This window comes from Eretmochelys imbricata, chromosome 14 (genome assembly GCF_965152235.1).
Source record: "Eretmochelys imbricata isolate rEreImb1 chromosome 14, rEreImb1.hap1, whole genome shotgun sequence".
In the NCBI taxonomy this organism is placed as follows: Eukaryota; Metazoa; Chordata; order Testudines; family Cheloniidae; genus Eretmochelys; species Eretmochelys imbricata.
The window spans coordinates 6,174,441-6,195,569 of NC_135585.1; the positions used below are offsets into that span (position 1 = coordinate 6,174,441).

The window sequence follows — 21,129 nt, forward strand, 5'->3', positions numbered from 1 at the left end:
CCACTTGAACCCCACAGTATTTGAATTTACACACGTATTTACTAAATCTCTTATGATTTGAATAGGAGATACCACAGATGCAGAAATGTACTAAAATCAAATATCATGGGATTTTTTAAAAGGTTTCAGAGTAACAGCCGTGTTAGTCTGTATTCGCAAAAAGAAAAGGAGTACTTGTGGCACCTTGGAGACTAACCAATTTTATTTGAGCATAAGCTTTCGTGAGCTACAGCTCACTTCATCGGATGCATACTGTGGAAAGTGTAGAAGATCTTTTTATATACACACATACTCATGCTTTGTGTGTATATAAAAAGATCTTCTACACTTTCCACAGTATGCATCCGATGAAGTGAGCTGTAGCTCACGAAAGCTTATGCTCAAATAAATTGGTTAGTCTCTAAGGTGCCACAAGTACTCCTTTTCTTTTTTTAAAAGGTTTATTATTCCTGCTTATTTTACCCCACTACTTCATGTATGGCTCAGTCTCCCAAAATGCCAACTACTCTGGTTTGTGGTGGTGGTATAGCCGTGTTGGTCCCAGCATATGAGAGACACAAGATAGGTGTGGTAAAAATCTTTATTAGACCTACTTCTGTTGGTGGAAGGGAGAAACTTTTAAACTTCGCAGAGCTCTCCTTCACCGAAGAATTGAAGGATATCATCAAACCCTTCTCCAAACAACTTCAAGAGAAACTTTACAACTTCATACCCCACAAACCCACCCCAGGGACCATCTGCATGTTCTGCAAGATACAATGGGTCTGCTTGGATTTCCTTGTTTGTGTATCTGGCCACAATCCTGTTACTGAGCAAATATCAGGACTTATAGAAACCATCCTCAAACCACTCACCATTAAAAGGGCCAGCTTCCTCCAGAAACTATGCCACATTAACAGCCTCCTTCAGAACACTGTCCTTGCCACCATGGATGTCCTCTCCCTGTACACCAACATCCCTCACTATTACGCCACCGCTGTCTGCTTCAAATATCTACAAGACAATGGACAATGCTCAGCAATCCACCTCAAACACATTTTCAATCTCATCCATTTCATCCTTACCCATAAGAAGTTTACATTTAACAACAAACACTTTGTTTATACCATGAGTACAGCCATGGATACTAGGACAGCTCCACAATATGCCAACCTCTTTGTGGGCCACCTTGAAGAAGAATCTCTGGGAAAATGCACCACAAAAACATGTACCTGAAATACATTAATGATATTTTCATCCTCTGGACAAATGACCCAAACTCCCTCTGATTTCCACACCTACCACCTGTCTATCAAACTCTCTGTAGAACACTCCCATATCAGCATCAATTTCTGGGATACACCAAGAAATCTGTTATCTACAGCCAGGCACTCAGATTCCAGATAACATGCTCCAAAAGAGAGAGCCCAGGATACACACCTCCACACATTTAAACTTCCTTTACTAACCAAGGACACTCCACCAGAGAAGTAGGTGACATCATAGAATGGGCCACCCAGGTACCCTGGGAGAACATGTTACAGTACAGCAGAAAAAAACAAACACCAACTGCACAGCCCTGCTTGTCACTTGCCACTCTACATCAGAACCTGTACAGGTATCATCAAACACGTAGAACGCATGCTCAGTTGGAACCCCATCCTGAAAGAATGGCATGACACACCAACTCAAAGTGGCACCAAACCCTGCCAGAACAACAAATGCAAAATGTGCAGCCACATCTCCACTGCTACAATGATCAATATCCACACAACTAACCTTTTCGAGGTCCATGGGTCCTACACATGCCTATCGCAGCATGTGGTGTACCTCATCCAGTGTATCAAATGCCCCAACAACTACTATGTGGGTGAAATGAGACAATCACTATGCTCTCTAATGAACTCACACAGGATGCTTTTGTCTTTTATCATTTTTCTATCACCTATGGGCAAAATAGGTGGGCCTTTCACAAAATGATCACTCTATCTGACCTCTCAGACCTTGTTCTCAACGCAAACCTTCACAATACCTTCAAAAGACAAGCCTGGGAACTTAAATTCATTACTCTGCAGCACACTAAAAATCATGGACTTAATAGAGGCACTGGTTTTATGGCTCATTACATCAATTTGTCACACTCCCTGCTTCCTACTAACCCTCCAGGGTCCTACTATTGCAGAGTTGCTAATTGTCCACTTCATTTTAAGTGATCTCCTACAACATGCATGAACCCCTATGCTTAACAGTCTGTCCCACCTTGTATTTAGCTGGGTTACCTTCTCCACACCTGAAGAAGAGCTATGTAAAATCCCAAAGCTTGTCAGTTCAACCAACAGAAGTTGATCCAATAAAAGATATTCCCTCCACCTGCCTTGTCTCTTCCTAGTACTCAGGTCTCAATCCAGCGAACCACTTAAGCACATTCTTAACTTCAAGTACCTGAGCAGTTATATGGACGTTAGTGGGACTAGTAATGTGCTTAAAGTTAAGCGCAGGATCGAGTGCTTTGCTAGAATCGGGGCCAGAGTATTCAGCATCTTGCGGGACTGAGCCTCTAATGAAGGAAGAGTTCCAGTTGGCAGCATCCCAACACAGGCAGTCAGGACCAAGGGTCAGAGCAGGGGCAGACCTGAGGCAGGGAATAGCGAAGGAGCGCATAGTCAGGGTTGATACCATGAGTCAGAATCCGAGTCAGGTTTCAGAGTCTGAGTCAGAAGCTGAAGTCCAAAGGAAGCCGAGGTAGAAGCCACGAGTTCAGGAGCAAGGAATGGTTGGGGCAGCTACAGGGAATCTGCGTTGTTGCCTGGACACTTCCTGGCATGCCCCTTAGATTTGTATAGGGCTGGGATCCAATCAGGAGTCGTGGGGCTGCTCTCTGTCACACCTGTTGAGGCGGGGCTTCCCACGATCTGTGTCCACAGTGGATCCTGGGCTGTGGAGTGCAAGCTGGTCACAGCTGCCGCTAATTGGCAGCATGGAGATGTCAGCAGCAGCACTGCAGGCCTGAGTTCTAGACCCCTGGGGCCTTATGTTTGTTTTGTGCTGACTCTCAACTTCCCATATTTTGTCTTCTCCAAACTTTGCAAAATATTGTACTATGGTCCTTGTACTCTGCAATTGTAGTTCACTTGAATAACATTGTCACCCTGACTGAAGCTTGGCGATTCCACTTTGTTACGGTCTGAATCTGTACAAGTCACTTAGAGTATTTTAAACAGTTGCAATATTATTTATTATAGTTTCTTAATTTACGATTGGAAAAGTTTAATAATGTGAAGAACTTTGAAGTATGTCTCCCTTAATTTATTGTTTCATACTTCAGTTCTTCATTCTGTGACACGGACAATATTAGGAAATCAGTTGTATTGCTGAAGGCCTATTGTTACCGAATGAGGTATTGATATTAACAGGGATAAAGTCTTGGCAAAGCATTGCAATTATTGTAAACGGAAAGTAACTTGTTCATTGAAGATAAAAATGTTAATTGCAGCATTTCTATGCCAGATCTCTTGTGCTCTGCAATGATGTTCTGATTTGTATTCTAGGTTTTCTTTGCTTTCATGCTGACGACTCTATTTAAAAAATCAAAGCATGTGGGTGTAGTTGAATTTTTGGCAACCCTGGCTTTTGGTTTTGTGGGTCTCACTATTGTCCTGCTGGATGATTTTCCGAAGTCTTTTGTATGGACCCTAAGCCCCTTGTGTCAGTGTACGTTCTTGATTGGGATTGCACAGGTAAGTAAACTGGGTGTTATTCTTTACTACCTTTGCATGCACAAACAAATGAAGAGTAACTTGATATGATATAAGATCTAGCTAAGATAATTAGGAGGCTCCCATCACCATCACCATAGCCTTAATGTATTTGTCTTCACAATACCCCTGTGAGATAGGGAAGCGCTGCTATCCCCATTTTACAGAGGAGGAGCTGAGACAGAGAAGGTAAGTGACTTGCGAAGGTCATACAAGAAGTCTGTTGCAGAGTAAGGAATTGAGCCTGGGACTTTCAGGTGCCTGTCTAGCACCCTAATTACTTCCTCTTTAGGATGTAACTTTTCTTTCCTATTTAAGAATGACTAACTGTGGTCTGTAATGTATGTAATGTTTCACTTAAATCAGCCTCTGTACCAGATGACTGGAAGGGAGCTAAGGTAACACCTATTATTAATAAGGGTCCAGAGGCGACCCTGGCAATTACAGGCCGGTAAACCTAACTTCAATACCAGACAAATTGGTCGAAACTATAGTCAACAACAGAATTATCAGACACATAGATAAACACGGCATGCTGGGGAAGAGTCAACATGGCTTTTGTAAAAGGAGATCATGCCTCACCAATCTATCAGAATTCTTTGAAGGAGTCAATAAGCATGTGAACAAGAATGATCCGATCTATGTAGTTTACTTGGCTTTTCAGAATGCCTTTGACAAGGTCCCTCACCAAAGGATCTTAAGCAAAGTAAGCAGTCATGGGAATAGAAGGAAGGTCCTCTCATGGATCGGTAACTGGTTAGAAGATAGGAAAGAAAGGGTAGGGATACCTACGGAGGTGGTGGAATCTCCATTGTTAAAGGTTTTTAAGGCCCGGCTTGACAAAGCCGTGGCTGGGATGATGTAATTGGTGTTGGTCCTGCTTTGAGTAGGGGATTGAACTAGATGACCTCCTGAGGTTTCCTCCATTCTATGATAAGTTTTCACAATGAAGAGAGGTAAATAGTGGGGTTCCCTGATGATCTGTACTGGAACTTGTGGTATTCAACATCTTCACAAATGATCTGGAAAAGGGGTTGGAGGGTGAAGTGGCAGAATTTGCCACGATACAAAATTATTCAAGATAGTTAAGTCCAAAGCAGACTGAGAAGAGTTACCAAGGGATCTGACAACATTGGATGACTGGGCAACAAAATGGCAGATGAAATTCAATGTTGATAAGTGCAAAGTAATGCACGTTGGAAAAAATAATCCCAGTTATACATACAAAAAGATAGGGTTTAAATTAGCTGTTGCCACAGGTCTTGAAGTCATTGTGGATAGTTCTCTGAAAACTTCTGGTCAGTGTGTAATGGCAATCAAAAAAGCTAAGAGAATGTTAAGAACCATTAAGAAAGGGATAAATAATAAAACAGAAATATCATAATGCTGCTATATAAATCCATGGTGCACCCACAACTTGAATACTGTGTGCAGTTGTGGTCACCCCATCTCAAAAAGATATACTGGAATTGGAAAAGGTGTGGAGAAGGGTAGCGAAAATGATTAGGATATGGAGGGATTAAAAAGATTGGGACTGTTCATTTTAGAAAAAAGATGATTAAGGAGGGATATGATAGAGGTCTATTAAATTGTGATAGGTATGGAGGAAGTGAATAGAGGAATGCTGTTTACCCCTTCACCTAACACACAAACTAGGGATTACCTAGTGAAATTGATAGGCAATAGGTTTAAAACACAAAAGGAAGTACTTCTTCACACAACTCACAGTTAACCTGTGGAACTTGTTGCCAGGGGATGTTGTGAAGACCAAAAGTGCCACTGGGTTTAAAAAAGAGTTAGATAAATTCATGGAGGATAGGTCCATCAATGGCTGTTAGCCAAGATGGTCAGGGACACAACCCTGTGCTCCGGGTGTCCCTAAACCTCTGACTGGTTGAAGCATCTGGCACTGGCCACTGTCAGAGACAGGATACTGGGCTAGATGGACCATTGGTCTGACCCGGTGCGGCTGTTGTTATTTAAGATATAACTTTTACTTGTCAAGTTACTAATACACTGCAAATATTTGTCTTACCTCAATTTCAAATATTTTAAATAGTTTAATTTTTTTCTATAAATTTGTGAATTTTTAATTTTTTATTTATGGCACAAAGTATGACTTTTATAATTCCCTACAGCAAACAACTTAATATGAACTAAAATACTGTGTGCCATTATTTTTTTTTCTTTTGAAACTAGCATTTCATCCTCCTTGCATTTGTTACCATGACAACCGCCCACGCTTAGTTCTTATATAATATTACTTCGTAATTTTATTTTTGTACTGTGTTGTCATGTTTAATTTCAGGTTGATGAAAATACAGTTTGTAGTAGCTAAACTTTTTCATGTTGGTTTGCAGGTCATGCATCTGGAAGATTATCAAGATGGTGCAATATTTTCAAATTTAAATCACGGTCCTTATCCACTAGTTATTTCTCTTATTTTACTGGTTCTGGATAGCATGTTTTACCTACTTCTAGCTGTCTATCTTGATCAGGTCATTCCAGGTATGTTGTTTAGAATCTGAGATAAATATTGAACAGAACCACATAGGTCCTGAATTTCACAACTCCACTTGAAGTCTGTGGCAGCTTTGGGTGCTAAGCGCTTCTGAAAACCAGACCCTTAATTGATGGCTCTAACATACTGTATTTAAATAAAGTGTCCAAGACACTTTGGTATATAGTAATGCCACTTTCTGTGTTTTTTTGCTTTAACTTCATGTAAAGCAACACTCATGTCAGGCAAAAAGATGAGAAGTGTGGCTGTTAAATATTTATAAATGTATTTATAAATTACTTATATTTTAAAGTAATATTTATGATTTTTCATTCAAATGAATTTTACTTTTCTGAAATATGCTAATGAAGTGGAAAAAAAACACACAGATTGGGATTTGATTCTGCTTGGTTATATTTTATTATATCTGTTTTGTAGTCGCCCCTTCTCAAAAAAGATATATTTGAATTGGAAAAGGTTCAGAAAAGGGCAACAAAAACGATTAGGGGTATGGCATGTCTGCCACATGAGGAGAGATTAATAAGACTGGGACTTTCCATGTCTGCCACATGAGGAGAGATTAATAAGACTGGGACTTTCCATCTTGGAAAACAGACAATTAAGGGGGGATGTGATAGAGGTCTATAAAATCATGACCGGTGTGAAGAAAGTAAATAAGGAAGTGTTACTTACTCCTTCTCATAACACAAGAACTAGGGGTCACCAAATGAAATTAATAGGCAGCAGGTTTAAAACAAACAAAAGGAAGTATTTTTTCACACAACGCACAGTCAACCTGTGGAACTCCTTGCCACAGGATGTTGTGTGAAGGCCAAGACTATAACGGGGTTCAAAAAAGAACTAGATAAATTAATGGAGGATAGGTCCATCAATGGCTATTAGCCAGGATGGGCAGGGATGGTGTCCCTAGCCTCTGTTTGTCAGAAGCTGGGAATGGGTGACAGGAGATGGATCACTTGATGATTACCTGTTCTGTTCATTCCCTCTGGGACACCTGGCATTGGCCACTGTCAGAAGACAGGATACTGGGCTAGATGGACCTTTGGTCTGACCCCGTATGTTCTTATTATTGTTCCAGAATAATTTTCTTTCCTTATTGACCAAGCTGTTATCACAGTCTTTGCAATTGTTCTTCTTGGGAATTGTGTCTGTCCAAGATGTTATGTTAAGTTATTGATGTGTTCATAAATGTGATACACCTGGGAACAAATGTATTAATACCTATGAACAAATTTCTCTCTATTGCATGTGTGAGATCTTTCAATACAAATTCCTTTGCTTCTAATCTTTTTCTCTGTGATGTGGGTATATAAATCACTCTTCTCAAGATCCTAATTCTGAAAAGTATTTAAGTACTTGCATAAATCCATCACTTCTCAGCAAAACACTTAAGGATAGACTTTGCTGAATAGGGATGCTTTCCTTAATCAGAACCGTAGTGATGGGTTTAATGATAAGCAATGTGGCATGATCAGGCCCAGTTTTCTTAGCCAAAATCCAAACACTGAGTCATATCTGTTCTTAACATTCAGAAGGCTTTCTTTCTTTCTTATTGCTTAGGTGAGTTTGGATTAAGACGGCCATCATTTTTCTTTTTGAAGCCCTCGTTTTGGTCAAAGCGCAGAAGAAATTACAAGGAGTTATATGAGAGTAGTGTTAATGGAAGCTTAAGTTTCAGTGAGATGGTTGAACCTGTATCTTCAGAATTTCAGGGAAAAGAAGCTATCAGGTATAACTTCCTGCAATGGTACAGATTTATTGTCGTACTTCCCCTGTTTTGTGTGTGCCTGGGAATTAACAGTAATTTTTAATCTGTTGATTCAAATAGCATATGGTATGCATTACATCTAGTTCTTTACACGTTAAAGTAGCAATTGTCCATTTTCTGTGTAGCCACATCTTCCATTATATGGATGTTTTCCAAAGATGACAAAGTTGGTTTTGGAAAAGGAAATGTTTTACCTACTGTATGTAAATCAAACCAAACCTTCTGAAAATAGTCCTAGTCTAGCAGGTGAAGCCACATGAAATCCAGGTTCTTTGGTTTCAGTGATGCTATAAATGATTTCAGATGCTGAAGTCAGGTGGGTTTACAGTTCAAGAAAAAAAGACTTTCTCTGTTAAATCTTGAAAACTGGATTCAGATATGTTTTGTAAATCCCTTTTGGTATTTATGTGAAGAATTGCACATTCCACCAAAGCCACACAGGGGAGCCACTAGACTAGCTTTCCCAGGATATGCTATACAACAACACTGTAAAAGCGATCCATTTCCAGCACCTTTTGCAGTCCATGTGGAAAATGACATTAATTCTCTTAAATCTGTACCTTCGTATATTCCCAATATTTTAATATAAGCGTTTATTCTGGATCATCCATATGAGCTATTAAATCACTGTTATAGTGGCATGATAGACATTGGGAAATAATCTAAATCTCTATTTTTTTACATGGTTCCATTAGTCTCAAACAAAAATATTTGTGTTCAGTAGCCAGAATCAGACTGATTTTTTTTTTTTTTTTGGTTAATGTCTTAAAAAGTTGTTTTGAATAAATCCACTTCAGTGTGAAGAATCAGGTTTTCTCCCCAGATCGTCCTAAGCTCATATAAAATGCTGGATCATTCTTACTCCTTAGCTGATTCCACATCAACCAACGCTTTCCCCTTTGTCACTGATGTCAGCACCATCCTCCCATATTTGTGATCTTCTCACACAAAGATTTCATACCCTTTCCCCCTACCTTGCACTCTACACGTAGATCACACCTCCTGACTTTATCTGTACGGCCACTGCACTTTCTGAGTTCATATAGTTCTCAAAGACCAACTTCTGTCCTGGTGCCTGTGGAGAAACTAGCTGAACTACCTTTATCTGAATAAGTTTGAGGCGTAATTGCGGGGGGAGGACAGGGATTTCATATAACCTCTTTAGGAGAGGAAAAACATACTGTGGTTAGCTTTAGTCTTACTTACCGCCACTTTGTCCACTACATTTCACCTCTTCCGTCTACCATCTGTCTGTCTCCTGTGAGCTAACTGGGGCATAGACTCATAGAATGGGCCTTCTATTCTGTTTAGAAACTGCCTAGTACATTGTTGGTGCTATTAGAAATAAATAACAGTTTGGGTTACTTAGCGAATTATTCGGCTGCCATGGTAGAAAATACTGAAGTCCATGAGGAACACCCTCAACCCCTATTGCCAGCCCAGAGAGGCAATAATATAAACAATTCACGCAAAAGATTGCAAAAAGATGTCCACTCTCTTGGTTTATACATGTTTCTCCAACCCATTTGTGTGATTTCAGGATAGCCGTAAAATGTGTCAAAACCTTTCTATATCACCATTGCAGAGTTGTTCATCTTGATCTTTCCTTGCAAAAGAAAATGATATTTTAAGCTCTTCTTCAATAAAATGACGTCTTCTTTCAGAATCAGCTGTGTTCAGAAAACATTCCGCAAAAAGGGTGAAACTGTGGAGGCTCTCAGAAGTAAGAAAATGTCTAGCTTCTAAGCTACTTATCAGAAATGGAAGGAGAAATAACCCATGAATAATGTCTTTTGTGCTTTTTCTTTGGGTGGGAGCGTGAAGTGTTAAGTATGGTTGTGTGTGTGCTCCCTTGTGTCTTTAGCCAGTCTGCCTGTAACTGTATGACAAAGGGGCTCATAACAGACTCTGTAGCCTCCTCTTTGGTCCTTTTCCTTGTGGGGTGTCGTCTTTCCCTTCCATGCTCCTAGTCCCCTTTTCTGTCTCCTAACTCCAGTAAGTATGCACAGAGGAACCTCTTACTGGCTCCCGTGAGCTAGTGGTATGGGAGCCTCCAACTCAGTGGTTCTCAACTGCTTGCGGCCCAGTCAGCACACAGCTGTGGCCCATGTGACATCCTCAGGGCCATACAGGTAGTATATATATCATGTGCATGTGGCCCGCGTAACACAGAGAGAGCTGCATATGTGGCCCACAGTGGTAAATAGGTTGAGAACCACTGCTTCTAAGCTCAGGTCTCCTCATAGGCAGTGCTAGCAGGGAATCTTATCCCCACTTTTATTTATTGCTGCTGTTGCAGTTTTACCAGATTGTGTTCAAATGTTGAAGTAAGATGTTCCTTGGAATACAAAGTAAATGCATACCCTATATGTCAGTATTTGAATTTACTGCAGTGACATAAGCCTGTGCAGAATAACACAACATATGTCATTAACTTCTTATTTCACTTGTTCCTTTCTTCTTTCTGGGTCAGGTTTATCCTTTGACGTATATGAGGGTCAGATTACAGCTTTACTTGGGCATAGTGGAACAGGCAAGACAACACTGATGCATATTCTTTGTGGACTCTGCCCACCTTCTGATGGTAAGAATTCTCTGGCTTTAGGGGAAAAATAGGATGTGTATGGCTGTAATCTACTTATTTTAATGTCCTTTTTTCCTTCCTTCAAAACCTGAGGCCACTGATGTTTGAGGATATTTCAAGTTACGCTCGTTTTCTCAGGCGATCTGAAATAGGTTAATTTTAAATTATACGTACATTTTAATTGATGACATTAGTCTGTGTATGCTGATGATCAAAGTAGTGGTTGGGTTTAAAAAACACTTAAATTCTTTTTACATTTTGTTCTTTAGGGTTTGCATCTGTCTATGGACACAGAATCTCTGAAATTGATGAAATGCTCGACGTAAGAAAAATAACGGGAGTTTGCCCACAATTAGATATACATTTTGACGTATTAACTGTGGAAGAGAATTTATCGATATTTGCTCATATTAAAGGGATATCTCCCAATCTTCTGATACAAGAGGTACGTCACTCAGATATAAATTATATACAATGTGTATTCACTGTTAATATAAAACTTTATTGATAGCATAATGGAAGTCACTTTGCAAGTCTAGTTTATAATAAAAGACCAATACACTATTTTATTAAAGAGGGAAAATATAGGAAGATACTTTAAAGTTTGTTGAATTTGTTTGTTCTACTATAACGAAATATTACTGGAACATATAAATACTAATGCTTGTTTACAAACATTGGCCTCCTATAATTTATCCAGTCTTGGTAGGTTAAACTTCAAGGCCCTGATCCTGTGTAATAGACACTGTTGACAATTGGTACAGGGGTTTGCCTCCAAGAAGCTCGTTCCAAGAAAGGGGCTTAAAAATGTTAATTAGAACAATTTAAAATGATCAATAATTTGTCAAAATGTAACATAAGACTGCTGATAATTATGCCAGTCACGTTTTAATCACTGTATCTCATTTCGGTTGACATGAAACACTTCTGTTATATTTTTAAAGGTGCAGAAAGTGATGAATGATTTGGATATGCAGCCCATCCGAGATAACCAAGCTAAAAAATTAAGTGGAGGGCAGAAGAGAAAGCTGTCGATAGGAATCGCTGTTCTTGGGAGCCCAAAGGTAAGAGGGCATAAGCACAGTCCTAAGTTACTGCTTGTTCCGTATATATGCATGAATAGTGTACCCGTGTTCATATTACTTGGCAATTACAAGCGATGCAAATAAGAAGGTGCAAAAATATGTCAACTCTTCCTATGTTTCATACTGACTCTGGCTTAAACAATTTAAAATTGCCAAGTTGAAGCATGCATCCTTTACATTGCAAAGAGTTAACTGTGTTAGTGAATGTAGAAACTGGATTATATCATGCTTTTCTGTGGTAAATTAGCATAAAAGGTTACACTGCATCTGGAATGGAGGGTAGCGCATTGCACCCTCTAAAAACAGTACAGTACAAGTTGTCAGAGAGAGCAGGCTCATGACCTGAAAAAGCCATGCAAGCACCTGGGACATGACAGGCTTTCTGATTACAAAGTTAAATGGTTGCTATTTGTGACCTATACGGTGTGATGCTCCTTTAGACTGGGTACATGTTTAAAGGTTGCAGTGTACAGATGTAAGTGACAATACCCTTCATGATTTCCTACCTTTTTAAAAATATACATATTAAATGTCACCAACTATTGGTAAAAGGAACTAATGTGTCTTTTTACCACTGTAGTTTAAATTTATTTATAGTGGGAACCGAATGTATCCAGTTGTGAAGATGCATTTCTGAGGTAGTTTGTGGTTTTTCTGTTCATCAGAAATAGGTGGTGAACTTTCTAAAAAAGTAAATAGTTATGATGGATGTTTTGCATACCTTTTAGTTGGTTAAGGTAAGAAATTTTTCCCACCCTACCTTTAAACAAATAGAGCAAAACTGCCCTTGAATTAATAATCTTCCTGGTTTCTGTAGGATTTTGTGATGTGGGTATCTCAGATGGTGACTATGGAGGGTTTGGATTTTTTTATACCTTTTTTCCTAACCATGGTGTAGGTTTTACTTTTGGATGAACCAACTGCTGGTATGGACCCATGTTCTCGGCACATTGTTTGGAATCTCCTGAAAAACAGACAAGCCAATCGGGTAACAGTATTCAGTACTCATTTCATGGATGAAGCAGATATTCTTGCTGGTGAGTTTTGCTGTGGCCCTGTGGGACACATTTACTGGGGGCTTGCAGAGTGTAAAGTAGAACTGTATTTAGCATATAAGGTGAACAGGTGCTCTTTCCGCTGTCAGTAGACAGCAGAGTTTTCTCTCTTTGGTCATGCCATTGTTTTATGAGTAGACTGCTGGTCCTCAGAATAAAAATGCCTGGTTTTGTTTCTAGATCGAAAAGCTGTGATTTCTCAAGGGATGCTGAAATGTGTTGGCTCGTCTCTCTTCCTCAAAACCAAATGGGGAATTGGCTACCGCTTGAGGTATTATTTTTTAGTTTATAAGCCACCTTCCTTGTGTCATGTTATATTTGCTTTGTCTTCCCCTTAAGGTGTAGGATAATTTAAAATTATCCTACTACATTTTTAAAGGTTTTATTTTTCTGTCTTGTTTGGGAAGATCAGATATCACTTTCACTCTGTTTTGTTGCTCTGTTTCACTCTTGTTTTGTTGATCAGATATCACTTTCACTCTGTTTTGTTACGCTTTCAAAAAATGGCAATGAAGAAACAAAGGTTTTAAAATACTTTGTATTTTTAGTATGCATATAGATGGGTATTGCAATATAGAAGCTACAACAGCCTTGATCAGACAGCATATCCCTGGAGCCAGCTTGGTACAACAGAATGAACTGCAGCTTGTGTATACCTTACCTTTTAAAGACATGGACAAGTTTTCAGGTATGATGCTATTGTAATTCAGTGCTGAGCTAATGTGGGGGGTGGGGAGAGAGGAGGAAATCAGCTGATCATAATGGTACCTTCAGAGAAGTATGTTGTCATTTTTCTTCATATATTGTGATAGACCCAGGCCAGCTGGGTATAGCAGAGTAGTAGAAGGCAGATATATTGGCCACTGGATAAGCAGTTTTCTGTTCTGTGACTGACCAGAGCAGGGGCTGCTCCAGGCTAGGGTGGACACATGACTCCAATTAGCCTGCAAAGAGTCAGCTGAAGCCATTAGGCTAATGAGAACACCTGACTCCAATATATAGAGTCAAATCCTCCTCTGAATCAGATGGAGAGAGAGCTTGAATTGACAACTTCTACCTAAACGGTGAGTGCCTTCAACTCCAATCTAGAGAGTCATTCTCTCTCTCTCTCTTTCTCTGGCCCAATGAACATTTATGTATTCATAAAAAGTAGAGCCGCTTCAACAGAAGAGATTGGTAGCAGAATGCCTATAGCCTGGTGATTAGGACCCTTCATCTGCGAAGGGGAGATCTGAATTCATGTCTTTGCTCAAGAGTGGGGATTCAAGCCTGGGTCTCCTACAACCCAAGCAACCACTGGGCTAAAAATTACACAGACACATGCAGTTTCATGTGGAGGTGGGGGCTGTATGCATCTTTTTGCGAATAAACCATTCAGAAAATTTCGTTGAGCTTTATTACTAAGATCACTTGGGACAAAGCACAGGTCTGACAGGTGCTACTTAAGGACTCATTTTTAAATTAATTTTAACTCATAAACTATTTAATGGACTGACTTGTAAGTTCTCACAAGATTCATTCTGTACTTGGAGAGTAAATGCTGTTGTTTTGGGGAGAAGGTGCTGGGTTTCTCATACCTAATGTACTGATTGAAGATCTGCTTTAAACGCAAAACTCATCTCAGCATTAACTGTAGCACCATGGCTTAGGTCTCTGTAATTAACATGTTGTACATACATCGTGTGTATTCATTGAAGAGTCTCACCTTGGGGGGCACACTATGTCGTTTTATTAAATCAGAGGCAATTCTGGTGGGCAAATGTAATTTTGTTGCCAAGCAATCACATTATTTCACCTCTACAGGATTATTTTCTGATCTAGACACTCATTCACATTTGGGTGTTATTACTTATGGAGTTTCCATGACAACCTTGGAGGATGTGTTCCTGAAGCTGGAAATTGAAGCAGAAATTGATCAAGCAGGTGAGATGTAACTATAATATTTACCGTTTTCTTTGTGACTTGATTAGTTGTGGTTAATTTTTGTAAGATTGTATTTAGCACTTTTCACTATGAAAAGCAGAAATAATAACAAAAATGTCCTATCATAGAATATTACTTCAAACTGTATGTGACACTTACGATCACATGCTGTTGTGGACTCCTTGAAATACCTGACCGAAACAGCAAACAAAGGGCAAAGAAGTTGGAGAATGATCCCTGTCTGAAGTCCAGAGCTGTACAGGTCTTGTGCTGACGCTCTGTATAGGGATGAATTTCAGGGTCCTTAAATCTAATGTCCTTCTTTTTTTTTTAATAAGGTAGATTTTTGTGGCCGAAAGTTCAAAAATATACTTTTCCCTATGGGATTTTGCATTTGCATTCAATTGTGGACACAGGAAATACAATTTCGATTTCCAACCACTTGATTTGAAAAAAATGTATTTGTACCTGTAAATAGAATTTAAATATCTAACCATCATTTATACCCACAATTATTTGCACCCCATATGATTGTGGATGTAAAATCAGAGGCCTATTTGAAAAGCTTCTTGCTATCCTTTAGGAGATTACTCCAAAAGTAAAGCAATACCCTTCTAGTGTCCATGTTTAATAGATAAAAATATCCTCACCTTTCTAGGCTTTGTTGTTAACCACAGGGTACTGAACTGTCCTATACCTGGAAAGCTGTTTAGAAAGAGTTTAACAGCTGAATAATCCATGATATCTAGCAATATTGGTAGTTGCATAGGCTAAATTAATTAGGCTAATTAAAATCTCTGTCTTTTGGGTATATGCTGGTTGCGTAGGGGATCAGAAAGGGGTTTTTCTGCTTCTGTACAACATTGCACAGTTTGTTTAGAAGCATTGTATAGACTTTCTACCACCATCATTTGGCTACTCCTGAAGGCAGGATAACACATCACATGGTCCAGTGACTTGATCAGGAAAGGTAAATTGTATGTTTCCATTTCTATCCCCCTTTCTTTCCATACAGATTATAGCATATTTAATTCCCAGTCAGCAGGCGAGGAAATGGATACAAAATCGTTTGATGAGATGGAACAAAGCCTACTGATACTCTCTGAGACAAAATCATCTGCAGTAAGCAATACCGCTCTCTGGAAACAGCAGGTGTCTACTATAGCAAAGGTTCACTTCCTTAACTTAAGACGTGAAAATAAGTCAGTGGGAATTATGTAAGTGTTAAGATGACTTCCCGTTTCATTTACCAAAATCCATTTATGAGTGTCAGAAGTTCAAACATGCTTAGATATGTTTTAGTAGTTTGTTTTATACCTGTGGTGTATAATGTAGCTTTTCATCATGGTTTTTAAACTGGACATTAAGAATGTTAGATGAGTTGGAGGGCGTGACATTGGAGTTAAGCTCTTTAGTTTATGGAGACGATGTCATATAACTGGCAGACATGTTTGAATTAATCATGGTGTTCTTTGCTGCCATGGAAAATCAGTGTAGTAGGCTTGAACTTACAATGAAGACATAGTGGTTGCATCTTGGAAAAGGGGCATTAGAGAAAGTGTTGAAATGCAGAAGACGTAGAACAAGTGGAATCTTGTATGTGCTGTGGAAGCTTGATCAGTGCCGACAATTCCACCAAGGATTAGGCTAAAAGATGTGGCTTAGCCATGAGTGCTGCACAGAAACAGATGAAAATATGGACTGATCAGAACATTACATTTGGTACCAAAGTGAAAATTTATCACACCAGTGTACTAACAGTATTACGCTAGGGTTTGGGAGCAGCTGCATTAAATGAAGCAAACATCAGAAAGTTGCAGGCAGTAGGGATGAGAGTTTTTTTGAAAGATGGCAAATGTAAAGTGGAATGATTTTAAGACAGATGAAGTTAAATGGCGAGGGGAGGATGTGAAATCAGGACATGGGAGTGATTACAATCAAAAAGATTGCAATGGTGGGGACACTGTAGAACAGGGGTTCTCAACCTTTTCCTTTCTGAGGACCCCCACAAAATACTATGAAAACTCCAGGGCCCAGCAGTGTCGGCTCTGGGCCGGGGGTGGGCCCTTGGGCATCAGTATAGTTTGACTTCTGTTTTGGGTGGGCAGGGATTTGGGCTCCGGATTTTAGCCGCGGGGCCCCACGGCCCCTGTGAAAGGGTTCACAGACCCACTGTTGAGAACCGCTGCTGTAGAAGACAAACAGCTAATAGGATGCCAAAGAAAATAATGCAGACACAACCAAGGTCAGTCTGACCTAGAGGCTGACCACTTCCTAGATGGTGTGACATCATTTGCCGGGGCATGATCAGGCTGGGTTTATTGGAGGAACAAGATCATGAACAAGAGTGAAGGGTGATGCTGTGCTCCCGTGTTTGCAAAGATGCCTTTGGAGGAAAAAGAGGATGGTGATGATTGTGTGTAATGTAGATAAGCATCGCTATCATAATACTTGCTGCTGCTGTTGAATATTTGCTTCCCTCGGCATGAGCCTCTTCTGTAGGTAACACTGATGATAATATGATGTATATACTATTTTGGTTACGTTGCTGCCTGCGATAGCCTCCAACAATCACTTCCTTTTTTCCAGAGCAATTTTGAATTATGGTAAGAAGTGAATAACGAGCTTTGCCTTTTATATATTTAGTTTTCGTTAACTGTAGTCTGTGGACTGAATCGGGGTATTCATGATTAGACTTCCATTAACTGAAATGATAATGTCTGTATCTATAGTGAGTCTGAGGCTGACACCTGAGGGACAACTTGTTTTGAATAATATGCAAATAATGTGGATCAGTTTCCACTGAACTTTACTTAAATCACTTTATTTCTTTCAGGTTGTTGCTTTTTTTAGTTTTTCTTGCAGTTCAGATTTTAATGTTTCTTATACATCACTACTTCAAAAATTCTGTGGTTCCAATCAAACTTTCCCCAGATTTGTACTTTCTGAAGCCTGGAGAAAAACACAACAAGTACAAAACAAGTCTCCTCCTTCAGAACTCCACAGGTGAGAAGAAAAAAAAGCAAATACAGTTATACTGGATTACTGTCGTGTATTTAATACTCCAGCTTTAAGAAGGTGTTTTTAAACATCCCATTGGTATGAGAGATTAAACCACACATAACGTGAAGGGAGGTGGAATGTAGCCTGGAGCTACAAGAATGATCACTGCAATGAATGGCTGGTGGTTGGATTTTTTTTTAATTTGCAACTTAGAAAACATAAAAGCATCTAATATTCTTTAACATGGGAACATTCCAGTGTTAATCAGTCATGGGTGATGACTAAAGCTGAATGAACCTCTATCCAAACTTGTTTCAAACCGGAGCTGTCAGGAGCTGTATGATTAAGATCCAGAAATTCTTCAGGTTTTCCATTGTGGGGCATTCTGACTCTGTATGCTGCTGTGGGAATGAAAATGGCTTTCTTAAATGACCCACCCATGCAATTTAAGGGTGGGACTTTCAGAAGTTCCCAGCACTGAAGTCAGTGGGATCAGAGTTAGGCCAATGCTGAGCACTTTTGAAAAGTCCACCTTAAAAGTAGCGTGGTTAAATTCCATATCCATCCACCCTTATTTTTTTAAGGTTTTGCTGGGTAAAGTCCATGAACCTCTAGTCATGACAATAAGAAAAACACATTGGGTGTCCAGTATCTTAGACACACGCCGTTTGTATACCTTATAACCTCCATTGTCTGAACCCTGAATTCCAAAAGAGAGTAATGTCCGATCCATGATAAATAACTCCAGTTAAAACGAGTCTCTCTCACTGAAACCTTGAGTATCCAAACTTATCCAAGTGCCCTGTGGTATTTTTATAATCCATTTCTGAACTATAATTTACTTTAATTTGATGTACACAGCAAAAAACCTTCCTTTTTTCTACGTTTTTTGTGTGGATGTTGAAGGAGGGAGCTAAAATCAAAACATAAGCACTATTTAAAATATTTGAAGAGTCTATACATGTAGAGAAACAACAACAACTTCTCATAAAGAAGATTATATGGGAGAACTACTCTCTCTCTCATATTATCTTGATATAAATGCGTTCATAATTTCGGTGTAAAGTTTGCATGCAACCAGATGCTTTTGTGATGAATAGTCATGTCTTCTTCCTTATTGCCTTATACTAGGATCAAATATTGATGATCTCATCAGTGCTCTCAGAAGCCAGAAGATATTGACTGAGATGTTCAATGACAGCGATTACGTGTCGGTTGCACCCCACAGTGCAGCTTTAAATGTGTCGCTTTCAGAACAGGTAAGGAAGATGGGCCCATGTTGTGGTGCTGCTGGCCTTTTCTGGGTACCTCAGAAGTAGTTTTTGGTGCTCGGTTCTCTAAAAGATGTTTTCAGGAGATGATACCATTGCTCATATTTAAATTAGGGCTGTTACGCAATCACAGAATACCATTTATTTAAATATTTTTGGATGTTTTCTGCATTTTCAAATATATTGATTTCAGTTACAACACAGAATACAAAGTGTACCATGCTCACTTTTTATGTTTATTTCTGATTACAAATATTTGCTCTGTAAAAAACCAAAGAAATTGTATTTTTCAATTCTCCCATTAAAAGTACTGTAGTACAATCTCTTTATTATGGAAGTTGAACTTACAAATGTAGAATTATGTACAAAAAAACCTGCATTCAAAAATAAACCAGTGTAAAACTTTGGAGCCTACAAGTCCACTCAGTCCTACTTCTTCAGCCAATCGCTCAGACAAGTTTGTTTACGTTTGCAGGAGAGAATGCTGCCAGGTTCTTGTTTACAATGGGACAGGCATTCTCATGGCACTGTTGTAGCTGGCGTCACAAGATATTTATGTGCCAGATGTGCTAAAGATTCATATGTCCCTTCATGCTTATACCACCATTCCAGGGCACATGCGTCCATGCTGATGATGGGTTCTGCTTGATAACAGTTCAAAGTAGTGTGGGCCAACGCATGTTCATTTTCATCAGCTGAGTCAGAGGCCAATATTAGAAGGTCGATTTTTTTTTTCTGTAGTTTCCACATCAGTCTGTTGCTCTTTTAAGACTTCTGAAATCATGCTCCATACCTCGTATCTCTCAGATTTTGGAAGGCACTTCAGATTCTTAAACCTTGGGTTGAGCGCTGTAGCTGTCCTTAGAAATCTCACATTGGTACCTTCTTTGCATTTTGTGAAATCTGCAGTGAAAGTGTTCTTAAAATGAACAGCGTGTGCTGGGTCATCATCCAAGACTGCTATAACATGAAATATATTGCAGAATGCAGGTAAAACTGAGCAGGAGGTATGCATTTCTCCCTCAAGGAGTTCAGTCACAAATTTAATTAACACATAATTTTTTAACGAGCGTCATCAGCATGGAAGCATGTCCTTTGGAATGGTGGCCGAAGCATTGAAGGGGCATACGAATGTTTAGCATATCTGGCACGTAAATACCTTGCAATGCCTGTTACAAAAGTGCCATGCAAATGCCTGTTCTTACTTTCAGGTGACATTGTAAAAAAGGAGGCACCATTAATCCCCATAAATGTAAAGAAACTCGTTTGTCATAATGGTTGGCTGAACAAGTAGGACTGAGTGGACTTGTAGGCTCTAAATTTTTACATTGTTTTGTTTTTGAGTGCAGTTGTGTAACAAAAATATCTAATTTTGTAAGTTGCACTTTCACAATAAAGAGATTGCTCTACAGCACTTGTATGAAGTGAATTGAAAAATACTATTTTTAAAATTATTTTTGCAGGTCAAATAGTTGTAATAAAAATAATAATATAAAGTGAGCACTGTACGCTTTGTATTCTGTGGTGTAATTGAAGTAAATATATTTGAAAATGTAGAAAAACATCCAAAATATTTAATACATTTCAGTTGGGACTCTATTGTTTAACAGTGCAATTAAAACTGCCATTAATCGCAATTAATTTTTTTTGAGTTTGCGTGAGTTAACTGCAATTAATTGACAGCCCTAATTTCAATTAGGGTGATAGTAACAGTTAAATATAGTCTGTGCTATGCAACCCGAACCTCCACTAGCCTTTCCAGACACTTAGGGTTTTTAAAGAATAAGTTAATTCTAGAACTTTTCAAATGTGGGGTAATGAAGAAATGAAGAAAATACTGCTTTCTGCCTGGCAGAAGATAGCTTGTCTATTAATAGACTGGAAATTTTAGCAAGGTAAACGTACCTTCAGTATACTAATTACACTAGCTTAGTAAAATTTCCACTGCACATTTTTCCATATTGAAATCAAAAGTCAAGAGAGAACTTACTTAATTTGTTTTTATATGCCTGACAGTATGTAAATGCATGGCATTCTAAATCAATTATTTCATTTGTAAGTTATCCAGAATGCTGTGTTTACAGTCTATGTGCCTGGGATGTGAAAACATGAATGGTACCACAAGTGATTACATTTCTAGCTGAATCTAAGACTCATTCTTTGGTGTAATTGACATTGATTTCAT

At 39.0% G+C, this 21,129-nt stretch overlaps 1 protein-coding gene across 3 annotated transcripts in view; it reads left to right on the plus strand.

The window, feature by feature from the left end:
• Positions 1-21,129, plus strand: part of ABCA5 (ATP binding cassette subfamily A member 5) — a 56,254-nt gene that overhangs the window by 13,638 nt on the left and 21,487 nt on the right. For all 3 annotated transcript variants that reach the window (XR_013347864.1, XM_077833103.1, XM_077833105.1), the window contains exons 8-21: positions 3,528-3,716; positions 6,095-6,242; positions 7,816-7,984; positions 9,688-9,746; positions 10,497-10,607; positions 10,877-11,052; positions 11,552-11,671; positions 12,591-12,729; positions 12,928-13,018; positions 13,296-13,435; positions 14,551-14,670; positions 15,686-15,887; positions 17,507-17,676; positions 18,805-18,932. Coding sequence is in view for 2 of the 3 variants with exons in the window: in XM_077833103.1 (XP_077689229.1) it covers positions 3,528-3,716; positions 6,095-6,242; positions 7,816-7,984; positions 9,688-9,746; positions 10,497-10,607; positions 10,877-11,052; positions 11,552-11,671; positions 12,591-12,729; positions 12,928-13,018; positions 13,296-13,435; positions 14,551-14,670; positions 15,686-15,887; positions 17,507-17,676; positions 18,805-18,932 (1,962 nt within the window). In the remaining variant the exon portion in view is untranslated. The remainder of the gene's footprint in view (positions 1-3,527; positions 3,717-6,094; positions 6,243-7,815; positions 7,985-9,687; positions 9,747-10,496; positions 10,608-10,876; positions 11,053-11,551; positions 11,672-12,590; positions 12,730-12,927; positions 13,019-13,295; positions 13,436-14,550; positions 14,671-15,685; positions 15,888-17,506; positions 17,677-18,804; positions 18,933-21,129) is intronic.